The 23386-nt window shown below is 35.0% G+C and overlaps 9 protein-coding genes across 9 annotated transcripts; 1 reads left to right on the top strand and 8 right to left on the bottom strand.

Annotated features, from left to right (window-relative positions):
- Window positions 1-268: 268 nt before the first annotated feature.
- MONOS_3861 (Vps52B, component of GARP and EARP complexes) lies at window positions 269-3582 on the bottom strand. The gene is made up of 2 exons (XM_067873887.1): window positions 3361-3582; window positions 269-3300 (listed from the first exon to the last, which is right to left on the bottom strand). The coding sequence occupies exons 1-2, from the start codon at window positions 3548-3550 to the stop codon at window positions 404-406; spliced, it is 3087 nt and encodes a 1028-aa protein (XP_067730686.1). The 5' UTR covers window positions 3551-3582; the 3' UTR covers window positions 269-403.
- Window positions 3583-3919: 337 nt separating this feature from the next.
- Window positions 3920-6094, bottom strand: MONOS_18588 (uncharacterized protein). The gene is made up of 4 exons (XM_067871620.1): window positions 6014-6094; window positions 5873-5940; window positions 5309-5805; window positions 3920-5257 (listed from the first exon to the last, which is right to left on the bottom strand). Exons 2-4 carry the CDS (start codon window positions 5937-5939, stop codon window positions 4499-4501), a joined length of 1323 nt encoding a protein of 440 aa, XP_067730685.1. The 5' UTR covers window position 5940; window positions 6014-6094; the 3' UTR covers window positions 3920-4498.
- A 104-nt stretch (window positions 6095-6198) lies between these two features.
- On the bottom strand, window positions 6199-8024 carry MONOS_3862 (uncharacterized protein). The gene is made up of 3 exons (XM_067873888.1): window positions 7720-8024; window positions 7293-7660; window positions 6199-7238 (listed from the first exon to the last, which is right to left on the bottom strand). Exons 1-3 carry the CDS (start codon window positions 7970-7972, stop codon window positions 6405-6407), a joined length of 1455 nt encoding a protein of 484 aa, XP_067730684.1. The 5' UTR covers window positions 7973-8024; the 3' UTR covers window positions 6199-6404.
- A 962-nt stretch (window positions 8025-8986) lies between these two features.
- Window positions 8987-10532, bottom strand: MONOS_3863 (putative Intraflagellar transport protein 43; the record flags this gene model as incomplete). The annotated part of the gene is made up of 5 exons (XM_067873889.1): window positions 8987-9362; window positions 9763-9983; window positions 10062-10151; window positions 10222-10271; window positions 10316-10532. The coding sequence occupies 5 exons, from the start codon at window positions 10530-10532 to the stop codon at window positions 8987-8989; spliced, it is 954 nt and encodes a 317-aa protein (XP_067730683.1).
- Window positions 10533-10642: 110 nt separating this feature from the next.
- MONOS_3864 (uncharacterized protein) lies at window positions 10643-11755 on the top strand. The gene is made up of 3 exons (XM_067873890.1): window positions 10643-10770; window positions 10816-11004; window positions 11072-11755. The coding sequence occupies exons 1-3, from the start codon at window positions 10702-10704 to the stop codon at window positions 11510-11512; spliced, it is 699 nt and encodes a 232-aa protein (XP_067730682.1). The 5' UTR covers window positions 10643-10701; the 3' UTR covers window positions 11513-11755.
- Window positions 11756-11876: 121 nt separating this feature from the next.
- On the bottom strand, window positions 11877-13068 carry MONOS_3865 (putative exosome complex exonuclease; the record flags this gene model as incomplete). Its single annotated transcript, XM_067873891.1, has 6 exons — window positions 11877-12067; window positions 12119-12337; window positions 12425-12507; window positions 12562-12802; window positions 12882-13001; window positions 13055-13068. 6 exons carry the CDS (start codon window positions 13066-13068, stop codon window positions 12025-12027), a joined length of 720 nt encoding a protein of 239 aa, XP_067730681.1. The 3' UTR covers window positions 11877-12024.
- Window positions 13069-14322: 1254 nt separating this feature from the next.
- On the bottom strand, window positions 14323-16810 carry MONOS_3866 (transketolase). The gene is made up of 3 exons (XM_067873892.1): window positions 16696-16810; window positions 16348-16630; window positions 14323-16285 (listed from the first exon to the last, which is right to left on the bottom strand). The coding sequence occupies exons 1-3, from the start codon at window positions 16777-16779 to the stop codon at window positions 14502-14504; spliced, it is 2151 nt and encodes a 716-aa protein (XP_067730680.1). The 5' UTR covers window positions 16780-16810; the 3' UTR covers window positions 14323-14501.
- Window positions 16811-16949: 139 nt separating this feature from the next.
- On the bottom strand, window positions 16950-18649 carry MONOS_3867 (putative snRNA-activating protein complex subunit 1). Its single transcript, XM_067873893.1, has 3 exons — window positions 18404-18649; window positions 18221-18334; window positions 16950-18128 (listed from the first exon to the last, which is right to left on the bottom strand). Exons 1-3 carry the CDS (start codon window positions 18612-18614, stop codon window positions 17104-17106), a joined length of 1350 nt encoding a protein of 449 aa, XP_067730679.1. The 5' UTR covers window positions 18615-18649; the 3' UTR covers window positions 16950-17103.
- A 1754-nt stretch (window positions 18650-20403) lies between these two features.
- Window positions 20404-21039, bottom strand: MONOS_3868 (Rab7L5, Rab7-like protein; the record flags this gene model as incomplete). Its single annotated transcript, XM_067873894.1, has 1 exon — window positions 20404-21039. Exon 1 carries the CDS (start codon window positions 21022-21024, stop codon window positions 20404-20406), a length of 621 nt encoding a protein of 206 aa, XP_067730678.1. The 5' UTR covers window positions 21025-21039.
- Window positions 21040-23386: the final 2347 nt, after the last annotated feature.

Raw genomic sequence — 23386 nt, 5'->3', positions numbered from 1 at the left:
GTTGCAAGTTATATCTGTTTTTTCATTACCTGGTGCTCATTTCTTTGAAAAGATGACAATTAATGCGATCTTGGCAAATAAGAATTTTCAAACATTTTCACCTCGTTGTCCTCAAGGGAAAGATGGACAACTTCATTCTCAAATAGTATGACTGTCTTCGCAATTTCGGAGAAATCAGCAGGAGACAAAAAATCCATTTTTAGGATTTTCCTATGGGTTGTTCAAAATATTTCTTTTTTTCTCAAACGCAAAAATAAAAGATAAAATATTTTGAAATAAAAAGGTATTCACTATTTTAACAAAAAATGCTTGTAAAATTGATTAAAATTAAAGTTGAAAACTTAAATATTACAAAAAAAGTTAACAGCTCAAAAAGAATATGGAGAAACAAGTGAAATGATTATTATTTTTTCAATGAAACAAAAGTTACTATTTTTTGTTTAGCCTCTTGGTTGAAGACTTTGCTATCCACCACATCGAATCTGAATGGCTTATCAGCGTAGCACCTGTGGAGCACGTCCACAAACACCGAATACATCTGCGACACCTCGTTCATTGCATCCTCGAGTGCGACGACAGCATCGCCTCTCTCCTGAAACACGCGGATGATGTCGTTCACCAGCTGCCCCAGATACGCCTGCCACTTCATCTGCATCTCCGACGCCAGGTTCGCCACCGTCGTCTCGCTCACCAGCCGTCTCACCACTTCTGAGTCAGCCACTTGCACAGGAAAGATCGCCTGCCCTTCCGTCCGGTTCGTCTGCACAGCAGCTGTGACGGTGGCCACGTATTCAGACAGGCTGCGGAAGCTCTTCGAAAGATGGTATGACGTGTGGGTGGACAGCGAGGTGCGGAACAGCGCAGTGAACTTCTCGTGCCACTCTTTGCATTCCTCTTTGCCTTCTGTGACACGCGCGACGTGATACGCATTCACCAGCAGAAACGCGCTCTTTCTCGGCTCTGCGATCTCCTTCGTGTGGTTTGTGTAGAATGCAAGAAGTGCTGTTATCAGCTCGCCGAACTTGCTGATCACAAACGGCTGTGAGCGGTAGCCAATTGAGAGTGCAAGCACCGCACTCACCAGCTGAGCACAGCGCTGTGTGATTGGGTGGACGGTTGTTTCAATGGGCTTCGGCTTCTTCGGCATCGGGATGGACTCCACGTGGCGCTTCACGACGGCTCTGAACTGCGGCCAGAGGATCTGGTCGAGGGCAGCGAAGTACTCGTTCAGCACGACCACCCCGTCGGCATGGAGGAGCTCTTGCAGTCGGCCATACTCCCGCGCAATGATGAGCAGCGCAACCAGATCGAAGCAGGAGCCAATGAGAGACGCAAATGTGTCCTTGTAGAGATTGATGAGTGGCTGCATTGTGGGCGAGATGGTTGTGGTGGAGGAGAAGAAGTAGAATGCAAAGCGTGTCTCTTGCACAGACATAGCTGCAAGTGGAGCGTGTGCTGACACAAACGCCTCCTCAAACGAGATCTTCAGCTTCTTCCCTTTCAGCACAGAAAGATGAATTGGGTCGAATGCTGCGGAGAAGACATGGGCCCTGTTACCGAGTTCGAACGGCTGGATGGCTGGCGTAGTGGTTGTGATGAGGGTGGATGGTGTGGCTGTCAGTGTGAATGGAGAAGATGCAATAGAAGGAGAAGGAGTAGGGGTGGTGGGAGAGGGAGCTGCGTGAGCCGCCATCAGAGAAGATGACATGGCTGATGAGAGAGAAGGAGATGGGGCAATGAGAGAATATGGATCGAAGGAAGAGGATGAGGATGAAAGCGATGAAGACGATGCAGAGGAAGTGGATGAAACAGAAGAAGACAAAGGACCCATGCCAAGCTGTCTTTCATCTCCCGACGGCTGTGCAGGTGCAGTGAACGAATAAGAATACAAAGTTGTTTCCGATTTTTTGAAGATCGAAGCAAAACCAGTTTTCCGTCCGATCTCAGCAGAGCCGACGAGGTCGTTCTTTGTTGCGATCTCTTCGATGGCGCGGGTGAGGCACTCCACATACGTCTTGCACAGCTTCACCTGATTGCGTGCAGCTGAGTCGATGTAAGCACGCTCGCATTCATCCGCTGTGGGAGGCGTGTTTCTGCGGAGGAACGTCATCATCCCCCGCGAGCGCATCAGGATCTCCTTCATCACTCTGCTGTGTGTCTGCTTTTCGGTCTGCCGGATCACATTGAACGCGTCCAGCAGGTAATTGCGGCTGTGTCTGATGGCTGTCTGCGCCAGCTGTGTCAGTGCTGCCATCGCCTCCTGAGTGGACGGGAAGGACGCGTATGTCTCTTCACGGGCAGAGTCCATGGCTGCTTGGAGAGTGGCGAGGTGGTTGCAGAACGTGATGCACGATGTTAGCTGCTGGATGAGCTCCATCGACGTTGTAGACGATGCAATGCTCGCTGGCGGGACAGGCGCACCTGGTGACTCTTCTCGCATTGCCTGTGGAGGAGGAAGTGTTGTGGTGGAGAAGGTCTCGTCCAGAAACGGGAAATCGACTGTTGGGTTGTCTCCGCGCGACTGACCCTTTCCTTTCCCTCTGCCGTCTCCTTGCCCATCGTAGCTAGCATTCATTGAGTCGTTTCCATCGTCACAAACCCCACCTCCAATGTCTGGTGGTTCCCACATGGCATCATCAATCATCATCTCTTGCGGAATTGGCTCTTTTCCTGGAGAAAGTGGAGCAGATGATGATGATGATGATGATGATGATGATGATGATGATGCAGAAGATGGAGCCATTCCGATCGATGACACACGATGCAGAGAAGAAGATGCAGCTGAAGAACGAGATTGAGAACCCAAATATAAAGCTGTTCCTCGATCTGTTCCTCGACTTTGTGAAGTTGTTGCCGCTGACGGTGGAGTGATGGAAGATCCCATACTACTTTGTGAGCTAATGGAAGATAAAGTTCTTCCAGAGTTTGCTGGATTCAAACTTGCTAGAAGAGGTCGTGTAGCTTCCATTGAAAGAGAAGCAACAGCAGAAAGAACAGATGGTGAAATGGAATGGAAATGGTCGTAATCAACTTTTATTGGACCAGATTCAATTGATCTCCGTACTTCATCTGGCACAGTTATGCGATCTAGATAACTTGTAAGTGCTTTAGAAAATTCTTTTCTGTTTTTTAATTTGTGATTCATTGAAAGAGAACTATCTTGTAGATTTCGAATTTCAGATGTAAGAGATGAAAGGTGATCTTGAAACTCTTCAAGTAACTTTTCCATGTTTAACAAAACATCGTCACAACTTTTGATTTGTTCGTGAAGGTCAAAAAGTAATTTTTCTTCTTTGACATCTGAAATAAAAGTCAATTTGTTACATATAATGACAAAATTAAAAAGAATACAAAACAAACAATCCTCAACTGATTCTGCTTCAATTTTCCGTATTTGCTTGTCCAGAGCTTTGGAAGAATCAGGAATTGTCTTTCCGGACTGTATCGCTCTTTCCACAAAAGAATCTCTTCCAAAACGTTTTAGCTCTTCTTCGATTTCTTCAAAGTCAAGATCATCTTCATGAAGATTGACTGCAATAGGTTCAAACATGCTGAAATGAAGAAAGTGATCAACGATGATCACTGTGATCCATTTTTGTTTATTTGGATGCAATCAATACAACAATTTTTTTCTGTGTTTTGCAGCTCAATAAGACCTTTGAGACCTGCATGATGTTCACAATACTATTGTTTTTATTCGCAATTAAGAAAGGTTCAATTTTTGTTGTTGATTGGAATGTTTGGATTGTTCACTTAATCTTTTAAAGAACAAAATATCAGTTATCTTTTCTTTTGTATAAGAAAATAACTGATTTAGTTTTCATGATATTTTTTTGTTCGATATTAAGAAAATATTTCCCCTCCATTTTATATGAGTAACAGTGTGAATCGATTGAAAGTGTTTATTTTTTCATTTTCCTTTTCTTTTCTTCTAATTGCTTTTCATTAACAGTTTAAAACACAATTTCACAATTTTTTTGTTAACCAGACAACTAATTTGACATGTAATTCGAACGCTGATATTTATTCTTCAAAACAGGTGGATAAGCTTTCCATTTCTTTTCTACGGAAATTATTCCAGATGATGCTCTTTCAAGGACTCAACAACCTTCAAGTTTAATGAAATAACATGGATTAAAGAAAAGGAAAGGGAGCACAGGGATAGGAATAAAGAACAGCAAAGGAGAAAAGGAGGAGTCTTTGAATATGACTTTTGACTGACTGAAAGTTCAGATATGATTAAAAGATAAAAGGACACTCATTCGACAAAATTATTTGATTAAATTTTCAAATGAACAGTCAAATGGACTTTTCTTTTTGTTTGTTTGTTTGTTTATTGTATTTCGAAGCAGTGAAAAAAACTCTTTAACAAACAATTCGATTGAATGCCGATTTATGAAATGTTGAAAAAGAAAGAGAAGACGAAAAAGAAGAGAAAGAAAGAAAGAAATAAAGAAAGAAAGGCATCATTTTTGAGTTTGAAATTCAAAACAATTCCTCAAGCATTCACAAAATAATCTGAAATATCCAATGATAATTCGAAATAAAATTGATTGTTGAAAAAATCAAATGATTGATAAAAGCTTGTGATAACATCTTCATATCCTTCTTCTTCAATCTTTTCATGAACTTTCCTTTTCAATTCTTTTCTCTCCTTTTCTTCCTTTTCATCATACTTCTTTTCTTTCAATCGATCTGAAATTTTTAAATAAAATGCTAAGCAATAATATATAATTTCATTTTTCGATGTTGATAGCTGAATTTCTTTCAGAATCTCATCGAATGCACCTTCTTTCAGCAAAATATCAATGCACACAGACTCATTTCCGCTCATTTCCCAAAAAATTATTACAAAACTTTCTAATATTTCAATTTCATTTTTTATATCCGCTCTGTGCAGACAGACAAGACGATGAACTAGTTCAATGTGTTCTTCATTCAACAATTGAAACGTGCGAACATAATAGAGCAATGAAATTACCCATCTCATAAAAACCTTCTCTGTTTTCCTATACTTCGATTTCTTTTCCTTTTTCTTCCGCTTCCGACAATCTGTTAACTCTTCCAATTCTTTTATTGCCTCTCTCGCAAAATGCAGCTCATTTACAATCAATTCTTTAAAACTTTTGTCTTCGCAAAACCTGAAGATTAGAAACTGCCAAGCAGATTGATAAGCTAAGTGGGTCAAATTGTGATGTTTCTGATGATATTGGATAATTTCTTTGATCTTATTCAAATACCATTCCTGTTTCACGTTCTTATTTTAAAAAAAGAGATCAAAAAGCTATCAATCAAAAATTGCCCAAACTATAGATGTGCTAATGCAAGACAATGCAGTCAATGCAAGTTCCACGTCTTTTTGAACTTCCTTACAGACTTCTTTCTTCAATGCAACTTGCAATAGGTTTGGCACACATATAGAAAGCAATTTTTCTGAAAAAAAATTGTCATTCAGCATGAGATAGCATTCACAAAGATCAATCAAAAGGCTTTCATTCATTCTTTCTTTTTTCTTCTCTTCTTCAACGACCATATTTTGAACTATTTTGCTCATGAATGATTCATTAAAACTTTTCGAACATAATTCAGTCGATAAGTCATCATATCCAATAAGCTTCAATAAATGAACTATATTTTTAATTGACATTTTCTTTTCTTCAATATTTTTTCCCATTTCATCGAACAGTTCTTTTGTGAAAATCGATTTGAATTCTTCTCCATTCATTTCATCCATCATTCTTTTCATTTCCTCCATTTTTTGCATTTGTTCATCTTCTCTGCAATGTTCCAGTTCACGAAACAACTCTGCAAAGGGGATTTAAAAAAACAAATAATTTGCTCAAAATTGTTCAATCAAAATAAAATGGTAAACTTGAAAACTGCTTGGTTTTGGACATCATCTGTATTCTATCTTCAGATATATTATTTGGCAAACTCATTCTGTTTGTAAAAAAAAATATTCAAAAAGAGGGGCAAAGCTTGGCAAATAACAAAATTACGATAAAATACACACCGTTGATTATCTCGCAAAATGAAAAAGATTTCAATATAAACCGTTATGTTTTTGTTTATATGAAAGAAGCGCAAAAGAAATTGCGAAGAAGCTTCAAGGATTGGCTGTATGAGCCAAAAATGGAAATCTTTTGTTTATTGATCAAACCAACCAAAATAATAATTTCAAAGAAATTGAGAAAAAAAATTATACAATTAATTATTGTTTTAATTTAAATGTTAAAAAAAGTATTCCTTTAAAAAAAGGGAGAACCTTAAATTAAATCGTAATAATTACATTCTTTTTATTAATCATAATTATTTGTATCTGTTTTAAAAATATCACAAAAAGAGCAAAGAAACATTTCTGATAAAATACATTCTCTTTCTTTTTAATAATTAATATCAATAATTTATGAATCGCAATCTGTTATAATTCGCTTTGATGGGAAGGAAATTGCTTGACTAATATTATCTTCTCCACTTTCATTATTTTCATCTTCATTCTCTCTTCCTCTTTTGTGTGGCACATCTTCATTTTCCAGATCTTCTTTCTTTTCTTCACTTGTAGATAATTCTTCCTTTGGTGAAAATGATGAAGCAGATGAACTTCCCGTTTCCATTGACAGTTTGCCTTTTTTTGCAACATCAAAGCTCCACTTGTGCGAGCGAATCCATTCAGAATGAGAGACAACAGTAAGGCCACAAACAGTGTTCACAACCTCAACAATGAAGTTGTAAAGAGGATTGCTCCAGTTCAGCTTCACACGAGAAGAAGCAGTATTGTTTGGCTTTTCAGAAGGAACGGATGAGCTGCTGTCGCTTTCAGTCTTATCAGAAGGCGAGCTGCTGGAGCTTTCCGTCTTTTCAGGAGATGGGAGTGACGGTGTCCAACCAGCGCCAAAGTCAGCTGGAACATCTGATATTTCTGAGCTCTTAACTTCATCTTCATTCAGATTAGCAAGCACAAATGGATTTTCAACGCTGCTTTCACTTTGAAGGGATGAAAATGGAGATGATGAAGGTGCACTTGTTATTGTTTCTGGTATGATCAGCTGAGGAGCCCATACAGCTTTTGCTGTTTGAGAAGCTACAACAGATGTCGAAGTAGAAGAAGATGCATCTTTTGCTTCCTTTTGATTATTATCAGAAGAATTGAGAAGCGAAGAAGCAATAGAATTTAAAACTGATATTAGAGAAGATAACGTAGAATCAAAATCTATCTCTTCATTATTCCTTGATTTAAACTGAAAAAAAAAAATCGTTCTTAAAATTCTAAACAAATAAAACACATTAAATACCTCCAGCCTATAAGTGAAAACTGACCCTTCATCTTTAAATAGTTCAGACATAATAGGGCGAGACGCCTTTTCAATAGCCGTTTCAAGTGACTTTTTATCCGCATGAAAAGTTTGTTCAAGAGGGATCATTCTTCGTACATGTCGAGTATCAACAGAGCTTGGTGTTTCAAAAACATAATTTAAAAAAGCGGACAATGATTCCCCCTTCATCATTTGAATAGCCTCAGGGTTAAGTTCAAGATATTCGATTCCATTGCATTTTGTGTTTGTAAACTCCCACAAACGATGTTGGGAATCTTTGGCGGCCATTTCTTCCTTAATGTCAGAAATTTCATCACCTAACAAATCAGCCGTTGAACGGTCATGTTCTGTGATGAATAAGAGAAAAAAATAGTGTTATAAAACGTCTTAGCAAAAAATATATCACCTTTTACATCAGCTTCTTTATCATCTTTCTTATCAAATTTTCCATATCTTTTTTCAAATGCTTCAGAAAGAAGCATTCGCGACTCTTTTCCACAAAATCTTTGGAAGCGTTTTTCTGTTGTACAAATCACCCCTATATTCCCAAAAGTAATTTGCTTAAAAGATTTCTTTCCTGATTTTCCACATTTATGAACTTGCTGTATGTACTTCTTTTTATTATTATTTTTTTGTTTTTCATTTGATTGATTGTCCATTTCCTTCCGATTAAGAAATATAACTTATTAAATAATTAATGGATCAACAGTTTCCTGTAATTAATAATTTAAATACAAAAACCCAGTTATCAGATGTTGAAGATTAAAAATTTAACAACTGAAAAAGTGCCTTCAAACAACATTTTCTTTTATTCAACTAATTCTCCAATCTGAGCAGTGAACTTTTTGTATTCTCATATTCAACTTTTTCATTTATTGAAGCTTTATTCGAAGAAACACAATTCACTAAAATCTTTAAAAAGAAAGTTCATCTTATATACTGTTCTGTGTGATCCACTTTTTTCGTAACTTGACACGGCTTTCGATGAAAAACAACACAGAAACACTTATTTGAAAATTCACTGAATCATTTGAAATGATCACATTCTTTTTTCGATTAATTGGTATTTCCGTTGTAATTTGACACTGAACGGTGGAGAACACTAAAATTACTGAACTTAACAGCCATGATATTCTTCTTATTTTGTTGATGCTTTCTTTTTCTCAGCTTATTTTTGGATTAATGGTTGAAGCACTTGTGTATGTTAATGAGATGAACCTAACCTCTGTTTTTCCACTGTGCGTTATCTGAATGCATTAACTGTTTTTGTTTCATTCAGATAAAAGATTTTATCTGCCTGAATAAAAAAATAAAGTTTAACATTCTCCAGAAAGGCAAGGACTTCTCTCGAAATTGCCAGGTTTTTGTTGAAAATAAGAACAAACAATTTGGAGTTTTGAAAAAATTGAGGCAAGCAGCAGACAAAATATCTAATTATTGCGTGTTCAAAGACAATAGCATTTATTGGCATGCGAAAAACGCACACAATACAACTATTTTACATAGGATGAAGATTGAAGAGATAAAACAAAGCAACCAGAAAGTGCAAAGGCAGTTGGTACTTCCATCAATCTCCATTTTACTTCTTTTTTCGATGCCGCATTGCCTCTTTCAGACAGAACAAAGAGCTGCTTTTAATCAATAAAGACAACACTACTGCTATCTCTACCTTGCTACAAGATGCTTGTTTCGTTAGTGAAAGCAAAGAACCAAGCTTCAACATCTCTGAAGTTCCAGTCGCCAAGATGTTCATCTGTTTCTCTCAGTTTAAAGCAAAGTTGCGGGGTGAAGAGCGCTGCCTGGTGATTTGAAAGAATCCCTTGAAAGGATCGTGTAGTTGCTGAACGCACACAGCTTCTCAATCGGAATGCCTGCTGCTCAGAATCAGACTCAAATTCAGGCTCAAATCCAAACGCGGTCTCAAACTCAGTCTCAAACTCAGAGTCAACAACAACTTCAACAACAACAACTCTCACTTTCTCATTCTCCAATTCGTTCGTTTCGCTCTTCTGCACAGGGGAAGTGAATGGATCATTGGCACTGCTTATTCTGAATTGCTATTTATGTTTTTTAATAAAAAAATAAAAACCCTCTTAATTTTGGTATTTTTGGAAAGTTAGTTATTTTTATTTTTTTTATTTATTTATTTATTTTAATTTATTTATTATTATTATTTTCCCCAGTTATGATTTGTTATTTTTCGTGTTTTTATTCGCTTTATGTTCAATTGTTTCATGATTATCTGATTGATATGATTTAAAACAGTTTTTCAACTTAAAAACTTTCTTCGAAAATACGATCTTTCTTTTTAAAGACTCTTTTGAAACAAACAATAATATCAACATAAATTTGCGATAGAAATGACCATCTTCATATCGGAGGCTTTCCAGCAATCATTGTTTGGGTAAAGCGAGGAGGGCCTGTACGCAACTTTGATGAAGAATCAGACAATGATTTTGAAGAAGCTGTAGAAGAAAGCAATTTGGCTTGAGAAGAGGATGCTCCCTTTGAATGAGATAAGGAACTCTCACCAGAAGTTTTTTCGGATTGCATTTCTTGCGTTATATCTTTTAATAAAGTTGAGTGATCCCATGGTTCATCATATTCTTCAACAAGGTCTGGTGGAAAAATTGAAGAAATAAGAACCGACATATTGACTCCTCCAGAACTCTGAGAACAATAAAAAATTCAAATCCCAAATAAACAATACGCATATCGCAAAACAAACGAAATAAAGGAAAAACATACCATTTGAATTGGCTGAGCAGAAGTTATTAAGCTGTTCAATTCATTCAAAGTGTGTATTTTTTGTTGATGTACAGCTGGTGCTTCAGCAACCTTAGCACGATAAAATATTATATTACAAGGTGAAATCAAAAATATATAGATTAATTCATTTGCTGCAAACTTGATTTGTAATGTCATCACCATCCTGAAGAGCAACAGCAAAATTATCGGCTAAAAAAAAGATGATGAGCAATTCGCGAATATTAATCACAAACTTTGATCAACATATGTTACAGAAGTTGTCTCATGCAATTTTTGCTGGGGTTCATCATCTCCACCTGCCCAGCCGTTTCCACTTTGAGATTGCCGATAATCCTGATCTGCAGTTGAAGAAAATGCATCACCTGATTCTTCAACTTTTCCTTTTTGCTTTTTTTGCCTTTTACCTTTTCCACGAGATGGAATGGGCGCGTCGTCTCCTTCGAAATTCATTTTTCGAAATTTTGTTAAAAAAATATTTTGGGATCTATTTTTTGTAATTGTTATTCAAAACTGTAAAAATAAAATTCAGCGTATTATCCAATGCGTAAAGAATTGAACCCATAAGAAAAATAATTTCTTTTCTTCAGTAACTGCTTTTTTGAGTTCTCAGACATTTTGAATGATGCAAGCTAAAGAAACGGAAGACAAATCTGAAATAAATTCGGTTGCATTAGAAAACTTTTTACGAGTGTGAACTTTTGTACTTTTACTTGAAAATAGAGACTTTCATCAGTTTGTTTTTCCTTCTGGAGTGAAAAGCCCTCATTCTTGGGGAGCGCTAAAAGTATTTGTTGATTTTGGTCCTTGTAATGAGGAAGGTTTTATTTGCGGAGGTTTTGCCCGAACTCATCCACTTTCAAAAGTTGAAATCAACACAATGATAAAGGAAGCAGAAGAAGAAATAAAACTTGGAATATTTGTTGTTTGGCTTTCATTTGTGAACTCAATTTCCTGCTTTATATGTTATTATAATAATAATTATTATTTAGAAACATTGGAAAGGCCTTTCAAAAGCAGAAAGAACAGATGTATTGGAACATAATCCAGTTGAACTTCCACGTCCGACTGTCCAAGAGGTGATGAAACTAATAAAACCCGTTAAACGAACACCCAGTGGAAGATTAAATTTTGATTCCTTACAGCAAGTTGTTAACAGCTCTTTAAGTACAAAACTGAAAGAACTTATTCTGAAAGAGAAAAAGCGAACTTTTACTCATATCCCTGGAACTGCAACCGTTGGAGGTCCTGCTCGAGTTCTAAATGATCCAGCATTCACTTCAACTCTGTCATGGAGAACTAGTCGAACTAATTCTGATCAGGCACCGCTTTCGCTTCTTGAAGAAGTATCCAAACAAATTGATACGATGACAAAGAAGAGTTCCACTTGGAATTCTTATTCTGGGATGAATTTATCAAAATCAAGAACTTGAATTGTAACTCATGCATCTTAATTAGGCTTCTGTGCATTTCAACCGCTGATATTTTTATATTTTTTGTTGATAATTCTGTTTCAGCTTTTAAAATCCTTTCTTTGAAAGTTATTTTCTTTGTATGCTATAAAATCATTATTAAAATTTAGTGTTGTTTCTGTCAAGTTGTTATCACTTCATAATTTTTTTAGATGAAATTGTTAAGTTTATTTTTATGAAACTTAAAAAACTTTGTTGCTGATACATAACGTTAATAATTACCGATGATTTCAAAAGTTATTTGGGTTATTAAAAAATATCAAATTGATACAAGGCTTCTAATTTATTCAAAAAATGTTTTCCTCTCAAAAACATGGATATCAAATTGTTTTTGCTTGATTTTTACTGTTTTTTTGGATGAAAATACGAGTTGGAAAAAGTGAAATGATAACAAAAATTTATGAAATGAAAATCCACTTGTCTTTCCTTTTGGAGTTCAATGCCTTTGCAGTGAAGTGAGAGGTGTGTTCTCTTCATTCTGGAAGAGGAATATCCAAGGTTATCCCTTCGCTGTTTCTAAATTAATTATTCATCGTTAAAATAAAATAATTTAGACTTCAAGCACACCTTTCCTCGGGGAAGTATTTTGTCTGTGTGAGTATTCGGTGGAAGTGAATTGCATTGGAAATGGAAATACGGCTCATTTCAAGTATTTGCATCGGACTTAGAGCAGGTCCTCCAGATTTCTCTATTCCACAGATCTTTCGTCTTGAATTGCTTATAATAGTTATGAAGCCATCCGCAACTTTTTCTTCTTCCTCCGTTGGATCCAAAAGAGCTGCAAACCTGAAATTTACAAGAAGTTTTATTAGATTATGAACACAAAATTGCATAAGCTATTTTTCTTAAAAACTGATAAAAAAAGAAGCAAACGGAGAAGAAAACAAGGCGAAAGTTGCAGACACAGGAACGTGGAGAAGAGTGAGTGGAACTGGTCTAAGCTCTGAGGCAGGATGCTAATTCAATAAAATAAAGTTCAAAAATAAAAGAACAACTATGAACAATCAAACCACTATCAGCTTGTCAGAAACAATTGATGTTCGTAGTTTTTTAAAGTTGAGAAGTGCTGCAAAGGCTGCCAGAAGAGAAGCATCAATGACGTTTCCGCAATCATCAATGATATGAATATTTACATCAATGTCCCAAACATGAACTGTTGCCAAAACGCACAATGCTCTTGTACTTATGGATCCGCTTTCTCGAATACCTCGTTCAACAATCCTCGCAATCTCTAAACAGCGCACAGATAATCTGAATTGACATGGGATTTTAAAAAATGTCATTAATAAACTCTTAAATATTTCATTTGTATGTAGCATTTGCTTAATACCTCCCCAAATCATATTCAGGTGAGCCAAGCGGACTGAAATGAACTTTCACATGAATTTGTCCATCTGAAGGTCTTTCTTTCTTTGGAGTTGACATCCTTCCAGTAACCGCACAAATAACTCTAAACGTAAACACAAGAAAACATTGCATAATTTTGATTTAAACAATGCATACTTTGTTTTTCCCATATAAACTTCAGAATGATTGTTTGTTTTATCAAAAAACACTTTTGTTGCTCTTCGCTCATAAAACTGTCTGCGATCCAATCTAACTTTCTTTTCAAGACATTCTATTGTGAATGGCTTCACTGTTTGCATCATAAAAACAATAAATGTGAAGTCAATATTTTTGTAAAGGTTATGAATAATCTGAATTTAAAAAATAAACATTATATTGAACTAATCATTAGAAAATGCATTTGTGACTCTAATAACAAAATAATTTGTTCTTTTCTTTTAACAAAATATAATTTTTCTGTTTAATCCAAAAACAGTTTTGTTTCTCTTTTTATTAGCAATTTGACAATTTGTGTTCATATGCATCAAAAATCATATACTAATATTTCATGCTGGTGGAGAGCTTATTTTGCAGAATTTGATTCTCAGACAATTTTTGCTACCAAACAAGATTGTCAATTTTTTTAAATCGATTTTTTACATGAGAAGTCGTATTTTTTCCAAAACGTGAGAGTATTATCGCTTTCACCATTATTGAAACTACATATAATCAATGCCATTCAACATGATAAAAACAAAAAATGAATTATAATTTCATGATAAAATTAAAATGAAAATTGATGAAAAAAGCAGAAATCCCTTGAAGAAAAGGATGATTGAAGAAACTTCAGATCAATTCTACTGACAAAGGCAATTCGAACAATATTTCCCTGAAGAACTTTCACCATTTCGACAGCAACAAATGTTTAAAGAACATTTTCAAAGTTTTTGTGTTTCAGAAAGTTAAAAAATCTTCTAAATTAAACATTTTCCCCCAAAGCACGAACAATCTCAGAATATGCAATTACATGATTTCAACTTCTTATTTGGGAAATGACATGCATTCATCTGCACATTTAAGAATGTTTGAATCTTGCAAGCTCATTAACTTTTGGAAATTAAATTGAGTATTTTTAAAAAAAGAAATTTCAAAAGGAAAAGAGAAAATCACTCCAAAAAGCAAAAAAAGAAAGAAAAAAAAAAGACAAGCTGTATTTCACGTTGTGAAGACGTGTTGAAGATAATATGGAAAATTGTTATTTCATTTCATTTTTGTTATTAATGAAACAGAAGTTCAAATCATTTCGAGAATTGAAGCAAGCAAACGTGAAACCATTGTCGTAAAACTAACTGAACGTTGAGATTTTCTTCTCAATCTTTTAATTTTTATGCTTTTGATGTTTTAGTTCAACAAATGCTTAATTTCATACAAATATGCCAGCCAAATGATTGAATTCATAATTTTTGAATGTTATTGAAGCAAAGAATAAATGTTATCAATTATAAATTCATTATAGATAATGATTCCATAAAAACAACATCACAATGATGTCTACAACATAAACGCACTCATGAAGTTGATAAAAGAAATAAAATTAAAGAAGAATTCTAAATACAGCAAATATTTATTCCAGAACAAGGGTTTCAAGGAATTTTCCTTGGTGAAGCTTCAGCTCTACCATAGCACGATCGCGGATTCCCTCTGGTGTAAGGTGGAAGTGGTTGTAAACATGCTTTTCTGGGCAAGACACTCCAAATGTATTAATGCCCATTTGGCAGTGCGAGAACTCGCACCAGCAGTTGGTAAGGCCAGCCTCCACAGACATCACAAGCTCCGATGAGCAAGGCGCATTGCAAGTGCACCCAAGAATAGAGGCACGGTATGTAGCAGGTTGTTCGCGGAAGAGCTCCATGCAAGGAACAGATACAACACGGACAGATTTCACAGAAGAAGCCAACAGCTTCGCTGCCTCGATGCTCAGATGCACCTCTGACCCTGTCGAAAGAATGGTGATGCTCTGTCCATCAAACGGCGCTTGTGCATCTGCTGCTGGCTGAGTTCCAGATTGGTACACAACATAAGCACCCTTCTCAACTCCCTCTTCCTCTTTTGAGCCTTCGAGCTGAGGGAGATTTTGGCGAGAAAGAGCAAACACAGTTGAACGGCCATCCTGACGGACTGCTGTTGCATATGCGCCAGCTGTCTCTTTGCCATCAGCCGGGCGCATAACAAGCAGATTCGGAAGGGCACGGAGCTGTGTGAGTGTCTCTATGGGCTGATGAGTTGGGCCGTCTTCGCCAACACCGATGGAGTCGTGTGTGAAGACAAACAGAACACGCAGATGAGACAAAGCAGACAGACGGATGGCTCCAAATGCATATGGAGCAAAGACGAGGAAGGTGGACACAAAAGGAATGTATCCCTTGCAAAACGAGGCAATTCCATTTCCAATGGCACACATGGCGTGCTCGCGAATGCCAAATGCGATGTTTCTTCCTGAGAAATCTCCTTTCTTCATAATCGGCGATCCTTTCACTGATGCAAGCGTCGACCCAAGCAAATCTGCTGATCCTCCCACAATTTGCGGAACCTTCTCTGCCAACGCTGCCATCACAAGCTCAGAAGACTTTCGTGTGGCTTCTGGCTTTCCTCCTTCGCTTTCTGGCTTGTATTTGGGAAGAGCATCTCTCCAGCCAGCTGGAAGATCTCCTTTAATGAACAGCTGTTGCAGCGCTTCTCCTTCTGCTTTGTATTCTTCGCAGTACTTTGCAAAAAGTGCATCCCACTCCTTTTTCGCAGACTGTGCGCGCGGAACAACCTTCTCAGAATAGAATTTCTTCACCTCTTCTGGAATGAAATACTTCTTCTTTGGATCAAAGCCCCATTCTCCTTTCAGTCTTTCAATGTCTTCTTCACCAAGTGGAGATCCGTGGACTTTCGATGTTCCCTGAAGCTTTGCTCCAAATCCGATTGTTGTATGAACAGCAATCAGATGAGGTTTACCTCCACAGCTGTTTGTGGAAGGTGTTGCAGACGATGATGAACTGCATCCGCAACTGTTGCTCTTTGCTCTTTCAATCGCTTGAAGAATGCTTTGCATATCTGAGTCTCCATTTTCCACGCTTTGAACATCCCATCCATATGCCTCAAAGCGCTTTTTCACATCTTCTGAAAATGAAATTGTTGTTGGACCATCAATTGTAATTCCATTATCATCGTATAAAACAATTAAATTGTCCAATCCAAGGGTTCCGGCAAGAGAGCAAGCTTCTGATGCTACGCCTTCTTGTAAACATCCATCACCACAGAAGACAAATACGTTGGAATTAAAAATATCATAATTTGGTTTGTTGTATGTGGCGGCAAGATGCTTTTCTGCAATAGCAAGACCAACAGCAGCAGAAATTCCTATGTTTAAGGAAAAGTTTGAAAAATTTTTTTGAACTCTTGTTAAAAATTTAAAAATAAACCATTTCCAAGAGGTCCAGTTGTAACTTCAACTCCTGGAACATGCAACGACTCTGGATGCCCTGCAAGGCGCGAACCATATGATCTGAATGTTTGCAATTCATCCTCAGTGATGCCATATTGGCATAAATGCAACATGGAGTAAATCAAAGAGCTTGCGTGCCCATTTGAAAGTACAAAGCGATCTCTGTTAATCCATGCCGGATCGTGGGGATCAAATTTTAAAACACGAGAAAATAATGTATGTGCCATTGGAGCCATACCCATTGGTGCTCCAGGATGTCCCTGAGTTTTTATATTAAAAGCACAAAAAAAAGTAATTTCACCGAAACAGGACTTTCAAAGCAAACAGATTTTGGTTTTTGCACGATATCAGCGCAAAGCAGTCTAATGGTGGAAACGGCAAGTTTATCTATATCTGAGAACTGTTCCATTTTTGTTCTAAATACTTTCTATTTGAAGAATAATACAAAAGATCAAATAATCAAGTCGTACGAAACATAACTTTTAACAGTTATTATTGATTATTAGCGGAGTTTATTTATTGGACTTTGAAATTACTTTCATTTTTCTATGGTTTTCAACGAACAAATAAACATGCAACAAAAATAATGATATAAAGTCTTTAAAAATTGGAACAGAAGGATAAATAAAATATATAAAAAAATTCTTCGTTAATTATTTTTTTTCAAAAAAAAATAAGCTCCTTAATAATTTTTGTTCATGAAGCAAATTTTGCAACATATTAAGTTAAACTTTTATTCTTGCTTCATTTGAGACTGTTCATTCATGTCCATTTCAGAGCTTGTGACCTGTGTCTCTCCATCTGAATTCATTTGCGACATCATCTGCATTCCCTCACCGGAAACCATCATTGGATGCTGCTGCTGTTGCTGCATTTGTTGCATTTGTCCTTGCTGCGCCATCATAGCTGCCTGTTGCGTTAATAACAATTGCTGATACTGCTGCATCATTTGTGGGTCCATCTGCATCATCATTTGCGGCGTCATCATTGGCCCTCCCAAGTCAAAGTCCTGAAGATATTGTGACTTCCTTCCTCTTTTGAATTGAGGACGAGACAGTTGTTGTTGCTGCTGCTGCTGAACACCAATCATTGGCCTTCTTCTCTTCATGCCCATTCCAGGCATGCCGTTCTCACCTTCCTCTCCTCCTTCTCCTCCTTCGCCCATACCGTCTTCTTCACCATCACCAGGAACCGCACCTGCAGTACCGACACCCATTGCGTCAAGTCCGATCCCCATTCCTTCATCTTCATCTTCCTCTTTTCCTCGTGAGGTATGCTTCACTCCAACAGACATTGCTTGAAGTCGCAATTTCATTCGTTCTGCGATCAAAGCAGTAGGATCTGTAATTCCATGGGTCATGGATTGCAACATATAGCTTTCATGTTTCACAATCTCTTCTGCAACTGTTGGGGCCAGGACATCAGTGTGAAGAAGTTCTTCAATTGTTGAGCTTTCAACTCCATTGTCCTTTGCCTCTTGAAGTGCAACAATTTTTGCACGTTCATAAGACTCTTTTGCCCTTTGTATTTCCAAAAAGTCAACGCTTGTAGCCACGCCATTGGAAGTAAGCCATTCCGCAGGAACGGATGCAGATATTTCTTCGTCTGGCAATGTAGATGGAGGCCCTGGAGTGTACATAACGGCTGTGTATGCAAAGGCTTTATGCATAACGCGAAGATCTCTCAAAGCAAAGAATGCATCTGTGGCATTTAGTGCGATCAATTCTCTTGAAAGACTTTGAAGTTCCTGCATAACGGCTGTTAAAAAAAGCATCAATTAATTATTTCCAAAGATAGTTAGTTTGGAAAAAAATATATAAAATTACAATTTTAAAGGTGTCTTTTCATACTATCGTCAATTTTGATCAAAACTCTTTCCCCTTTACGAGTTAAAAACAATGTATATAAACCAAAAATTGCACCTACTCGAACATAAGATGGTTGTCCTTGTATAAAGAGGAAATCTAAAAAAAATCAATAAAAGAAACATAACAAAAACATTAATAAATGCATATAACAAAGAAAACATATACCTATAAATATTCTATAAAGTTCCTGCATAAAATCGTCATCATCTACATCTTCAGGCTTTGAATCATGGATGAAAGTGAATTTCATGTCACCCCAAACAGATTTAAATGAGGCGTATGAAAAATCATTCTTTTGCCCAAACAAAATTATAAGATTTCTGCAATCTTCAACATAAGCGGGCTTCAACCGCTTGAAAGTTGGATTCCACATCATTTTTGTGAATATTTTTTGATCAAAACATATAAATTGCATAAATAGATCTTCATTAATAAACTGATTTTGGAACACCCTCAATCATAATTATCATATTTTGGGGGGATTGTTTTCTAGCAATTGGTAATAATTGGAATGAAAATCGTTTTGAAGAAAAAATAAAGGATCTTTTAGCAAATTCAAAATAAATCAAATTTTTCAAAACACTCCAAAAATACATTCTAATTTATCAACTATCATTTTTTTTAATCAAATTTGTTCAAAGGCATTCGTTAAAAACTTACTACATAGTCTTCTTTTCTGTCTTCATTTATTGCTTGAACATAATAATGATTGCATTAAAAGTTTAGAGCAATGCTTTCAATGTCAATCTTTCTTTTTGAGCTTTCGAAAAAGCACAAATGAATGGAAGCAATGTTCTATGCTCTGTAACTTCAAAGTTGAAAGAGTTCATCAGACATTGCACATGTAATTCCCACTTCAACAATACTTCGGATTTTTCTGGTGAAATTATTTATCATAAGTACCAATATCTGAAGTATATGTTATAAGCAGTTCTCTAATAATACATTACAGATTTGAACAATCTCTAGGTAAGTTCTATTGGAAGAAATATATATCTCTTCATATCTTAATGGAAGAAAAATGTAATCTTATAACCTTGCTCCAACTTGTAACTATTGTTTCGTGTTTCATTTTTCCTTCAATTCCATTTTTCCTCCGATTCATGCATTTAACAGCCTCTTCTTGTTCTCCCATTGCTTCTCTTCTAAAGTTCAGATCATTCACCATCAAATATTCAATACTTCTTTTGCAGTAAATCTGCATATAAATAATATTCACCCAGAATGATACGCAATCTATATCAGATTGTATTATTCTTAACGATATTTGATGATTTTTGTAACCTCTTTTAAATAAAGCTCTTTTTTCAAATTCTCATGAAAGAAAGAAAGAAATACAATGTTATCATAAATGAAATAAAAATTCTCATTCGCAATGTACGCGTGAATTGCTCAAAGGCAATAAAGTCACTTCCAGTTCTTTTATTAATCCTTTTCTTTCATCTTTGTTTTTCGCTGCTTTCAACAGTCAAGATTCGCACAATGAGAGCAATTTCTTTTGCAGAAAAGCACAATTCTTAAACAGCATAAGAATGCACATTAAAAATTGGAGTTTCATCTTTTCATTTTTCTATCCTTTTTTGCAGCTTTCTCAATGATAGTATTTTCAAGTTTACTGAGAAGCAAATAATTATAACTCTAACTCCATTAGTTCAAAAGTTCGAAGTTCTTACAACATCCAATGCACATCAACAATAATAATGCATTTTCTTTTGAAAGAATCTTTTCTTCAATAATTATCCCCACTTTTCTATAACTTAATTAAATATTGGATAAATATTTAAAACATGTCATTCAACTCGCTTTCAAGAAAAGGCAACCTGCATTTGCCCAAACTTCCTTGGCAAACTGATGAACGATGCACATCCATCACGCTCCAAAAAGAATTTCAAAACAAAAGGCACAAATAAACCCTCTCTATTTCAGTCATGCAAGCTATTCATTTAGCAAAATGGACAACTGATAAAAAACGAACCAAAAATTGAACAAAAACATCAAACAAAAGAAAAAATTTATCTTTGAAAAAACCCAACAAGCAAACAGAAAATCACCTTCGAAAACACTCGAGATACAAAAGAAACTAAAAGAAATAAAATAAAATAGAAAATAGAAAATAAAATAAAATAGAAAATGTAAAATAATATTAATTTTAGAAATCCTCCATTTCACATCAGAAAACATTTGAATGATGTTTTCTCGTTTTTGGCAGATGGCTCTTCAGCAACAACCTCATCTGCTTCAACGGGTTTGGATTCGTGGTAACTCAAGCCCAGCCGTACCAGCTCTGTGAATGCCTCATCCACATTCTCTCCTGTTTCTGCTGACGCCTCAAAATACCCACAAAATCCTTCTTTTTTGCACCAGTCTTCCACCTCAAATCGGTTAACAGCCCGATGCTCCCACTGATCGCTTCCGCTTCCAATAAGCACAAGTGGACAATCATTCGATAAGTTCGCCAGTGTGTCGTCTATCTGTTTTTTCATCTCTTTCAAATAATCAAAAGAATCACGCGATGACAGTCTGAAGACAAGCGCACAAGCATCCGCTCTTCGAAAAAATACTTCCAGAACCTTCTTAAACCTGTGACCAAATTTTCCTTCAAAAAAAATTGCCAGAACTTTTTTATCATCAGCAGAAACATGTTTTGACTTAAAATCAGGACTTATTCCATGTCTGTGATTGTAAAAATCTACATCAACGTATCTTTGAGTCAATGAAGAGACTCCTACTCCATAATCTCCAATGATGCTCACTTTCATCCTCAATTCTTCTTCTCTTTCAATCATCAAAAAGAAATATTTTTATTATATTCAGATCTTTTATCGAGGAAATTTTTCTGTAGAATTCATTAAATTCTTTTTTTAGATAAAAAAACTTTCAATTTGAAAATAATAGCGTGTTGGCATTCAAAATCGTTTGCATTTTTATTTAAAATAAGTTCACGATGAATTTTTTTTTTATATTTGAATATTTTATTTGAATGAAAAATAGACCTTAAACGAATTGAGCGGGTCAATACGAATTGATTAAATCAAAACGTTTTTTGTTTTTTTTATTGGTTTTGACTCAATCAATTTGATTTTCCCTCAATCTAATTTTTGATCAGAAATAAAAAAAATATGGATCAAATTTGATAGAAATTCTTTGAAATTTTTTGTGTTTTTAGTCACAGAGTCGTTTGTTTTTAAAAATTTTTTGAAATATTAACTTATTTATTGTCATTTATATGTATATTAGTTCTTTTTTGTTGTAAAATGAAAATAAGTCCGTAATGAACAATGTTCATTTTTCTGCAAATAAGATTGATATGAATAGATATTGGATTTAGTGTTTGCATTGATTTATTTGTTTGCTCAAAAACATTCTTAACTATATTTATTTTTTCATTATTTTTCTGCGAAAATGTTTTTAATGTTAAAGTTTGCATTTTTTCCATGAAACTTAATGATCGATGTTTTTTTGAGTCAAACATTTAAAGCAATCAAACAAACATTGCTTTGAAGCTATTTTTTTCATTTTTATTGATATATTTTTTTAATTAAAGTCAAAATTATAAATTTATCAAAAAATATTTTTTTATCTTTTTAAGACTTAAGATCTTTATGTTTAATAAGTTAAAAGCATCCAAATTTTCATATAAGTGTGAGAAATAAGAGTTTTATTTGTTTTAATCGAAAAAACTGATACAAAATTTAAATGTGAAAATCCAAAAAATATCGAAATAAAGAAAATTCGACTTTTTCGATGTAATTTGTTCTATTATTTAATGAAAATAAATATTTTTCATAGAAAATGATTTCAAAAATGAAAAAAATAAATTATCAAAAACTGTCATTTTGATTGATCAAACTTCCAGAATTGAATCACTCGGTCTTGACTCAATCAAAACGGTTTTGAGTCTAACTTTTAGGTTTTATGAACCACTAATTGGTCTTAGACTGTGCTAACGGGTATTGATTAGGAAATTTCGTTCAAGGTTTAATATTTTTCCAAAATGCAAATTTTATCATAAAACAAAATTCAGTTATCATTGCTGTTACATGAAACTTTTTTTTTTAAATATTCGATTTTCTTATTTTTTTAACTAAATGAAAGAACTTTTTCCCAATCGGAAAGTTATTAAAGGAGAAATGGGACAAAATATTTGACTTCAGGCATTTTCATTGAGAAATAATGCACTTATCATTAACTTTTTGAAAACAAAAAACACTATAAAAGTGGGAACATTTTTTGACATTCGTGAATATCACAATTCTTTATGTTTTGATTTCAATGATGCCTGTTCACGGATGATAAATTCAAATTTATTTTGAAATCTGAGAAAGCGAAACAAAGTTATGAGCGAAACAATTTTTTCATGCTTTGTGCATAAAAAGCTTGAAAGTCAGTATTTTCACCCAGATATTTTGATTTTTGAATTTTGTTCCATAAAAAAATTGAGAAATATAGGGTCAGCTTTTTAACGGGACTTTTTCCTTAATTGGCACTTTTTATGTTTTTGCTTGCAAAATGTCGAGAAATGAGAAGTAGTTTTCAGCGTTTTAAAAATACTTTATAACAAGTATAATTCTATTTATTTACTGGTTTCATTTTTATTTTCGTTTTTTACACATCGAGAAATATCGTTTTTTTGTTAAATTTAATAGTTCTTTTTCAAGCCAACTGGGAATCGCTCAAGAAATTGGGGACATGTTTTATATAGCATTTGCTTCGAACTATTAATCTTTAAAATCTTTTTTTCACAAACACTTTTTTCTTGATTTTTTCGCATTTCAAATTTTCATCAACATGCAAGAACAAATCTGATTATTTCTTTGTTAATATGTGGGAAAATATTGACTTTCAAGCATTTTTTGCACATATCATGGAAAAATTGTTTCATTCGTAACTTTATTTTTCTTTCTCAGAATTCCAAATAAATCTGATTTTCATATCTGTAAACAGGCATCGTTGAAATCAAAACGTTAAGTTTTCCAACATTTCACGAATGTCAAAAAATGGACCCAATTTTATTGTGTTTTTTGAATTCAAAAAGTGAATGAAAAGTGCATAATATTTCAATGAAAATGCCTGAAGAAAAATATTTTGCCCCATATATTGAAATGATGAAAATTAAAATTTGATATGAAAAACATTTCTTTATTAATG

This window comes from Monocercomonoides exilis (assembly GCF_001643675.1).
Source record: "Monocercomonoides exilis strain PA203 chromosome Unknown scaffold13-1861174, whole genome shotgun sequence".
Taxonomy (NCBI): domain Eukaryota; phylum Preaxostyla; order Oxymonadida; family Polymastigidae; genus Monocercomonoides; species Monocercomonoides exilis.
This window is presented reverse-complemented; position numbering and strand designations above follow the sequence as displayed.